Genomic DNA, 10,072 nt, shown 5'->3' with positions numbered 1-10,072 from the left:
TTAGCTCAATACTCCAGAATGGAGAAAACACTCGCAAAAGATCCAGAACTTGAAGCTCAATATAAATCAGTTCTGAACGATTATATAACTCTAGATCACATGGAAGAATCTTCTTCAAGTGAAATTGTATCCCAAGATAAATATTATTCTTTTTACTTACCGCACCACGCAGTTGTTCGCCCAGAACACAAAACGACCAAATTAACGCATCAAGAAAATCAAAATCTAAATTCTCGCTCAATGATGTGTTATACACAGGTCCCACTCTACAAAATGATTTAATTACGATTATCCTCAATTGGAGAAAATACCAATATGTATTTAGTGGCGACATACAAAAAATGTATCGCCAAATACTTGTGCACCCTGCTGATAGATCTTTTCAAAGAATTTTATTTCAAATTGAGTCAGATGAATCAGTTAAAGATTATCAGCCCAAAACCGTCACTTTTGGCATAAATTGTGCTCCCTATCTCGCGATTCGGACACTTCTTCAACTCGCAACAGATTCCGAATCTGCACACCCAAAATCAGCATCAATTCTGCTCAGAAACTTATGTCGATGACATTCTCTCAGGAGGTTATTCAATTGAAGAAACTCTTTCTGCTCAAACTCAACTTATTGAATCATTAAACTTAGCAGGTTTCCCATTAAAGAAAATTACTGCTAATAACCCGCAAATACTTGCTCATTTACCCAAAAAAGATCTTTATGATTTAGACTTCTTACGATTTCACGAAGCAAGTTCTACTAAAACACTTGGCATCAAGTGGAATGCAATAACTGATACATTTTCTTATAGTTTTTCACCCATTGATAAATCTCAAAGAATAACAAAACGTCAAATTTTATCGTCAGTTGCAAAACTTTTTGATCCAGCTGGATGGCTTGCACCCATCGTCATCAGAGCAAAAATGCTGATGCAGCTGTGGTTAGAAGGCTTGGAATGGGATGAAGATGTTTCATCTGAATCTCTTCAAAAGTGGAATAATCTAGTCAGAGATTTATCTCAAATCGAAACAATTTCCATTCCACGCTGGTTACAGTATACGCCATTTGACGATATTCAAATCCACGGATTCTCAGACGCGTCTAAAACAGCATATTGCGCTACAGTGTTTATTCGATGTAAAACGAAAACTTATAACACTTTTGTAAATTTACTTGTAGCTAAAAGTAAAGTGGCACCAATTCAAACTGTTTGTCTTCCAAGACTGGAACTAAATGGTGCAGTTTTGCTATCAAAATTAGTAAATTACGTTATTTCGTCATTAAATTTTAATACAAAAGAAATCTTTCTTTGGACTGATTCATCCATTGTGTTAGGTTGGCTCTCTAAACACCCATCTACGTGGGAAACATATGTTGCAAATCGTATTGCAGAAATTCATCGTTTAACGCCAAACGCCATATGGAAACATGCCCCAACGCATGATAATCCAGCAGACTTGGGAACTCTAGGTTGTAAACCTCAACCCCTTGTTCACAATTCACTTTGGTGGCATGGACCATCATGGCTAACTAAACCATCGTCTGAGTGGCCTAACAGAAATCCTTTAAAAAACCCTGAATGTCCAAAGAAAATAGTATCAATGCATTCAGAAACTCAACAAACAGATATTCTTGAAAGATTTTCGTCGTATAGCAAAGCCTTACGTATTATGTGTTATATTTTACGATTTATTAACAAATGTAAAAAAGTTAATTCCGCTACTCAATTATCTTTAACTCAAGATGAAATGAAATTTTCAAAAAATAAACTAATTATACTCGCTCAAAAAACATTCTATTTCGAAGAATACGAATGTTGCTTTATCTCAAATATTTACACGAATTCTTATCCCATGCCGAATGTGGTCAAATTTGCCGAATGGTACAAACTGAATTTTATGTATTCAGACTCAAGCCTCGTGTAAAAAAATAATACGAAACTGTAAAACTTGTATAATTTACAAACAGCAACCCTGTTCTCAAATAATGGCTCCTCTACCCCCTACCAGATGTAATTTGTCGCTACCTTTTCAAATAACTGGCATTGACTTTGCTGGGCCTTTTGAGCTCAAAGCGTCAGCTTTACGAAAATCTACTTTTGTCAAAGGGTACGTAAGCGTATTCGTTTGCTTTAGTACGAAAGCTGTTCACTTAGAAGTATGCTCTGATCTGTCTTCAGCGGCATTTCAAGCTGCATTTTCTCGTTTCGTTGGGAGGCGAGGACTACCCCAAAGGGTAGTATCTGATAACGGTAGAAACTTTCTAGGGGCTAGTAGAGAACTTTTACGAGAATTTTCCTCTTTTATAAAAAACGCATCTCAAGATATAGCTCAAAAGTACTTGACACACGGCTTTGAGTGGAAATTTATTCCCCCACACGCTCCTCATATGGGCGGCTTATGGGAAGCCGCCGTAAAAAGTTTCAAATTTCATTTAAAACGAATTACTGGTGCTCAAAAATTCACATTTGAAGAATTCTCAACAATTATAACTCGAATTGAAGCCGTCCTAAACTCTCGCCCAATCTCAGCTTTATCTGAAGACCCTTCAGATCTGACTGCTCTAACCCCAGGACATTTCCTAAGAGGAGCCCCGATAATGGCTCTCCCAGAACAAGATTATCAAAATATATCTCTTATTAATAGGTGAGAAAAATTAAAAGCTATGCATCATCAATTCTCAATACGCTGGAAAAATGATTATCTTAAAACTTTACACAAACGCTATAAGTGGAAAAACTCTACTATAAATCTTAAAATCGGAGATCTCGTCGTTGTAATGGACGATCTTCAGCCGCCTTACGAATGGCGTCTAGGAAGAATCGAAAAAACTTACTTTGGTTCAGATAAGTAAGAATAAGCTAAGGAATCATTACTGGGCTCATCGTCAAATTATGTTACCTACCATTTTTAAGCGAAAATCATGATTAGTTGGTTGGTTGGTTTACGTGGTAGTTCACTACACGCGAACTGTCAAGTAGAATCAAAGAGACCCCGTTTTGACCAGACCACTCCACTCGTCAGATGTTGAATTTGTAGTATTAGATCCAGCCCGTAGCTGTGAGAAATCTGAGGATATCATTAAGCCTAAAGACAGATATCTCGCCAAGGTTAGATATGAAGTAATTGCCAAGGAAGCGGTTTCTCTTTACGGCCAGAGCAGGGCATTCACAGAGGAGATGGAAGACCGTTTCTTCCTTTTCCCTGTCTTTGCAACTGCGACAGTGATCATTGAAAGGGAGCCCAAGCCGACTTGCGTGTCTGCCTATTACCCAGTGTCCTGTTATTACTGCTATCAGCCTCGATATGTCCCGCCTACTTCGATTTATAAGGTGTCTTGTGCGTTTCTCATTGAAGGAGGGCCACAATAACAATGGCCCCTTACATGTGTCTGGTTATTCTCTTTTTCATTTTTTTTTGAAGAAAGATATTAGGATTTATCTATATAACTTATTGGTTGACTGGAACGGTGTCGGATGGATATCAAGAGCAGTCTCTTGTATCTTGCAAGTATCATGTATATATAGTAGTAGTGCGCATGCGCAAAGAGGGAAACAAGGTGTCAGAGACAGCCGACCCAGCATTGACAGATTTTGATTGTCTGACTAATAAGGAAGTAGTAGTATAAGAGTTTAATGAGAGAAGTGCCGCTTGACTTCGGACAAAGATTCCTATGTTGCCGCGAATATTGAGGTCATGTAACACCCTACAGGCTGACATTATCGCAAAAATTTCAGCCTGAAAGACACTACAGTTGTTGGGAAGACGATGGGATATACTTACCCCAGCTTCTTCACAAAAGACACCAGAACCAACGCCGCAGTTCATTTTAGAACCATCTGTAAAGATTCTGGTGGTATATTCGCTCGGTAGATTACCTCTACACCACTCGCTCCTGGAAGGAACTCTGACTTTGAAGACTCTATCAAAGTCCGTGTGTGGGGTAATATAGTCGGATGGTTGGTTCAAGATTGGAGGTAGCAAGCTTAAAATCTTAGCGTGTCCATATGTTCTTGATATCCAACTTCCGGATGAGTTAAGTCTTACTGCGCTACAAGCAGATATGGTCATTATGTGCAGATCTATGGGTAGGATATGCAATATAGTGTTCAGAGCTTCTGAAGGACTAGTTCTTATGGCACCTGTTATCCCAATGCATGCTGATCTCTGAACTTTGTATAGTTGATCCACAACAAACTTCTTCTTAGTTGAAGTCCACCATACAAGAGATCCGTATGTAAGAATAGGACGTACTATGGCTGTGTACATCCATTTAACTATGTTGGGACTAAGTCCCCATTTCATTCCAAACATCTTACGACAGGTATAGTAGGCGACCGTTGCCTTCTTGACTCTGTGCTGGATGTTGAGTTTCCATGATAATTTGGAGTCTAGAATAGTTCCTAGATATTTGGCATTGTTTGATAAGGGGATTTCGCGGTTTTTTAACCGTGGCAGGTTGAAGCTTGGAATCTTGGTCTTTGTTGTGAATAGTACCAGTTCTGTCTTACTTGGATTTACTCCTAGACCACTGTCTGTGGCCCAATTACTGAGCAGCACCAGAGCACCAGACATAATATCGCTAATCACGTCTGGGAACATTCCTGATACCAGTATCACAACGTCGTCCGCATAGGCAACGACCTTTATCCCTCTGTTGTCCAGTTCCTTAAGAATCGTATTAACAACGATAAGCCAAAGTAGTGGAGAGATTACACCGCCCTGAGGTGTGCCTCGTTCAACTCGTTTGGACTTAACGCTGTTACCAAGACTTGCAGTAATAATTCTAGATTTCAACATAGTTACCAACCAGTTGCTGATATATTCTTCAACATCCAGATTAGCGAGAGCTTGTTGAATTGCAGAAGTATTTACGTTATTGAAGGCATCATGATTAGAATTTTAACTTAGATTAAAATTCTAATCCAATATAAATAATATCATAAATAATATCTCCTGTAGCAATACCTTTTTATATATTTTAATTACTCTTCACACTAATCTCTCATTTAACACTTCTCATTTTTACACTTTCATACTTAACAATCCCTAATTTTCCCAGCACTAATCCACCTTCATTTGTTTTGTCAGTTACTTACACTTTGTTTATTCCCACGTAGATCCAACCGAAGACTTACCGCAACCCGGCCAAGAGAGGACCCCAGCCAAGAGGAATACCGTAGCAATGCTACCAATCGGCCAAGCGAACGTAGCAGCAAAAGCCGCAGCAATCACCGCAGGTCCGCTTCCCGACGTCCAAGCGAAAGTCGCAACCGACAAGATCAACGAAACCGCACCAGTCATCATCAAAACAGATTGGATCCTGACCTTTACCAATGTAGGCTATGTATGAGGTTCCATGCCATACGGTTTTGCCCGAAATTCATGAACATGACAGTCATCCGGAGGATTGAGATGGTCACTAGACACAAATACTGTGTCAACTGTTTGGCCAAAAGCCATAGTGTTCGGGACTGTACCTCAATGGCAAGCTGTCGCAGGTGCCATAGGTTTCACCACACCCTTCTCCACCCATCAAACATTCGTGTCACCATCGGCAGCCAAACCACACAACGACGACATCCTCGGCCCAAGCCGCAAAGACAAACCCAGCCCTCAACCATTCAACGTTCCCAGCTGAACCAGGTCCAAACTATCACACCACATACACCAACTACCCAACCTATCATTCAACATCCATCACCAACCCAGTCCGCCACGCTCACAGCACCCAATCAACAAATCATTCTCGAGGCCATTAAATCATTGGCCAACGTACTTTGTGCCACTAATAACGGGCCATCTGTTGCCTAAAGCCAAGGCCGGCGGCATGTCCAAAGTTGGACAATATTTTTTATTTTTTTGTTATTATTAAATGAATTTTATTTTAATTTGAATTTTTATATTAATTGTTTTTACTAGAAGATTATTTGCATTTAAGATACTTTGAATTATTATGAATTATTAAATGAACTGTATTATCTTAATATTGTAATTAGTAATCAGTATTCGGTACAATTGAATTGTCATTTGTTCTAAATATTCGCTGAATAGCCATTTATGTTCTAAACCTAAGTTTCGCGTTTCTTATAATTAAAATAAACCTTCACTTGTAATTCATCAGTCGCAGTGAAAACATTAAAATAAAAAAAAACCTCCAACTTCACTTATTTACTTTAATTAGCCCGGCAGAACAAAAGGTAATTATCCCTCATTCCCCTCTCTTAAAAGAAAAGAATTATTATTTATTAATTCCCCGCTATCTTTCTTTTTATTCCGCAACCGCATATAATTATAATAACTCGGACGAGAGTTATTATAATTATCAGAGAAACCTTTTGTAGATTGCTCCTTGTTTTCCCCCCGCTCTACCAGTCTACAGAAGTTGCTCTAGTTTATTTCAATATGTATTGCTCTACAGTTTTTCATAAAACAAAGGTTTTTGAGTTTGGGGCCGAATTTTGGAACTCTGACAAAGGTTGTTGTATTGGACGTTATAGCTGCATTTTGTTGTATAATATGTTTTCATAAAACAAAGTGTTTATGCGCACAATGTATATGGCCAGTTACTGTTCACTGGCCATTCTATGTTTTTAATTCTTTGGCGCGTTTTACCCTTTTTCTCTCTTTTTTTTTTAAAGTGTAATACATACTTACATTTGTAACCCCGAAGCGTACGGTACGTACAAAACCCCAAATTAAAACCCGAGAAAAACCAGTAATAAAACCCCATTTTTCTTATCATAAAAAAAATAATTTGTGTTTTTATTTTTCAACCCCCATTTTTTCGAGGAAATAATTCGAGGAAACATTTGGTCCTTCGAACCGGATTATAAACCCCCGAGTCCTTGAAATATTTTAAGAAAATATTTCTATTTCCAGATTACCCCGGATTGTTTCTCCCTAACCCCATTTCACTTGGAAATTATTTTATTTATTACCCCCTTACCCCGAAATCCCTAAGGAAAAAAAAAAATAAAGTGAAAGAACAAAGAATTCGGTGTTTCTAATAAAAAAAAAAAAAATAAAATATTAACCAACAAGTGTTTTAAAACAAAAAATCCTTTGTACAAATATTAATTCGCCGTCGGCAAAACATATATTTCATTTTTTTCAAACAGTGCTTTTTTTCTCTCCTCACTTTCTTTTTTATTTAATTTATTTATTTGCGTGTGTGCAATAAAACTTTAAAATAAAAGAAAATATAAAAAACTTTTATATCAGTGCATATTTTTATTTATTTACTCAGTTCCGTTTTTTACCCGCGTTTCTCTTATTTAAAAGTGATTTTTATTTACTTAAGATAGTTTTTGTTGTTTTTTTAATCCCAGCTTCTTTATTCTCTGTTAACTCCGCTGTTAACAAAAGCTTTTAAATTGATTCGTTCTTACTCAACTGTGCTAATATTAGCGAATATAGCACAAAAGACAATAAAGAAGTAAAAAATTTACTCGCTAGTGATCAAGGAGAATTCGGCTAAACGATCTGCATTACGAATTAATGTGGACATGTTTATTTTATTTTGGCAAAAAGCAAGAAAAATATTCAATAAATAGAATAAACTTGCTCAAAAAATTAAAAAATAAACAATCTAATCTTCTAAATTAATTAAAAAGATTGAATTTTATCACGAATCAAGGATTTAAGGATCAGAATAAAATATTAAATATTAAAGTGATTTTACACGTTGTTCGTTTTTAAGGGTAAAAATTTTACAAAAAAATGGGTTTAAAATATTTCGAACAATAATTTGTTATAGTGTAAAAGCACTTTAAATATTAAAAAAGGTATAAAAATGTATAAAAGCACACTAATACTACAACCGAATAAACGGTTACTCACTTCGAATAAAATTAATAATTATTTTTCACTTAAAAATAATTATTATTTGATGAAATTTAATTAATAAGCAAAACATATTATACACCAAAATGTAGGGAATTGGACTATCTACAATGTCCAATAAAACAACCTTTATCAGAAGTCTAATATTCGGCCCCAAACTCAAAAAACAATTTTGAGCGAAATATTGAATAACACTTTTTTAAAACTTTGTCAGAAGTCTAAAATTCGGTCCCAAACTCAAAAAACAATTTTGAGTGAAATATTGAATAACACTTTTTAAAAACGTTGTTCTAAGAAAAACTTTAGAGCAAAAGATATTACACACCAAAACGTAGGTACAACAACCTTTGTCAGAAGTCCAAAATTCGGACCCAAACTCATAAAACAATTTTGAGTGAAATGTTAAAAAAACACTTTTTTAAAAACCTTGTTTTATGAAAAATTTTAGAGCAAAACATATTAAGCACCAAGTGTAGGGAATTGAACTAGCTACAATGTCCAATACAACAACCTTTGTCAGAGGTCCAAAATTCGGCCCCAAAATCAAAAAGATATTTTGAGTGAAATATTGAACAATACTTTTTTAAAAACATTATTATATGAAAAATTTTAGAGCAAAACATATTATACACCAAAATGTAGGGAATTAGTCTAGTTACAACGTCCAATACAACAACCTTTGTCAGAGGTCCAAAATTCGGCCCCAAACTCAAAAAACCATTTTGAGTGAAATATTGACAAACACTTTTTGAAAAACTTTGTTTTATGAAAAACTGTAGAGCAATACATATTATACACCAAAATGTAGGGAATTAGTCTAGCTAGAACGCCCAATACAATAACCTTTGTCAGAAGTCCAAAATTCGTCCAAAAGCTCAAAAAACAATTTTGAGTGAAATATTAAGCAACAATTAATTAGTGAGATCGAAAAATTCTTAACATACATACAGTACTGTTCGAAACCTAAGCAACTTTTTTTGGCATTGTATACAAAGTTCTATAATTTCTATTCTAAGTAATTGATTTATTCAAAATTATGTAACTGATAATAATAATATTATGTGTCTACATTATACTAACAACAACAAAAGTTTAATTCCATTTCGCTGTGCGTTACAAGAAAATAATAACTGAATTAACTCCATAAATAGTTGTTCGAAACTTAAGCAACTTTTTGATCTTCTTATGAAAATCTTTGGTCCTTTTGAGTTCCAAACACCGTTTCTAGATAACGTGTGAGTAGTTTGAGTTAAAATTTTACTTGTATTTTATTTATGTTACAATAACAAAATACAAGTAAAATTTGTACTCAAACTACTCGCTCGGTATCTAGAAACAGCACATTAGTTTTACGAAAATCTTTAGAGGAAAACATATTATACACCAAAATGTATTGGTGTATAATATGTTTTTTTTTTGGGAATTTTTCAAAGGTAACTTGATCAAAAAAAAAAAAAAAAATCAAATAATACTTTGGTTGAAAAATGTAATGAAAAACGTGTGTTAAGAATTTTTCGATCTCACTCCTTATATGCTGTTTCTAGATACCGATCGAGTAGTATGAGAGCAATTTTTACTTGTATATTTTTATTGTAAGAAAAACAAAATACAAGTGAAATTTTGACTTAAACTACTCACTCGTTATCTAGAAACAACAAATTATTTTGTTTTATGAAAAACTTTAGAGATAAAGAAATTATATACCAAAATGTAGGAAATTGGACTAGCTACAACGTCCAATACAACAAACTAAACTAAAATTTTTGAGTAAAACATTTTTAAAAACTTTGTTCTACGAAAAACTTTAGAGGAAAACATGTTACACACCTAAATGTAGGGAATTGTACTGGCAGCAACGTCCAATACAACAACCTTTGTCAGAAGTATAAAATTCGGCCCAAACTAAAAAACAATTTTGATTGAAATATTGAAAAACACTTTTTTAAAAACTTTGTTCTACGAAAAAAAATTTTGAGTGAAATATTGAATAACACTTTAAAAACATTGAACTCGATACAACGTCCAATACAACAACCTTTGTCAGAAGTCCAAAATTCGGCCCCAAAATCAAAAAATCGTTTTGAGTGAAATATTGAAAAACACTTTTTTAAAAACTTTGTTTTATGAAAAACTTTAGAGCAATACATATTATACACCAAAATGTAGGCAATTACTCAAGCTATAACGTTTAATACAGTAAACCTTTGTCAGTCCAAAATTTGGACCCAAACTCAAA

At 34.9% G+C, this 10,072-nt stretch overlaps 2 protein-coding genes across 2 annotated transcripts; one reads left to right on the top strand and one right to left on the bottom strand.

Moving 5' to 3' along the window:
• Positions 1-3,504: 3,504 nt before the first annotated feature.
• LOC124420850 lies at positions 3,505-5,295 on the bottom strand. Its single transcript, XM_046955201.1, has 3 exons — positions 5,130-5,295; positions 4,503-4,841; positions 3,505-4,382 (listed from the first exon to the last, which is right to left on the bottom strand). Exons 1-3 carry the CDS (start codon positions 5,293-5,295, stop codon positions 3,505-3,507), a joined length of 1,383 nt encoding a protein of 460 aa, XP_046811157.1.
• Positions 4,890-6,161, top strand: LOC124421368. Its single transcript, XM_046956460.1, has one exon. The coding sequence runs from the start codon at positions 5,341-5,343 to the stop codon at positions 5,803-5,805; it is 465 nt and encodes a 154-aa protein (XP_046812416.1). The 5' UTR covers positions 4,890-5,340; the 3' UTR covers positions 5,806-6,161.
• The last annotated feature ends 3,911 nt before the right edge of the window (positions 6,162-10,072 follow it).

This window comes from Lucilia cuprina, chromosome 2, assembly GCF_022045245.1.
Source record: "Lucilia cuprina isolate Lc7/37 chromosome 2, ASM2204524v1, whole genome shotgun sequence".
NCBI lineage: Eukaryota > Metazoa > Arthropoda > Insecta > Diptera > Calliphoridae > Lucilia > Lucilia cuprina.
Note: the sequence above shows the minus strand (reverse complement) of the source record. Positions and strands in the feature narration are given on the sequence as shown.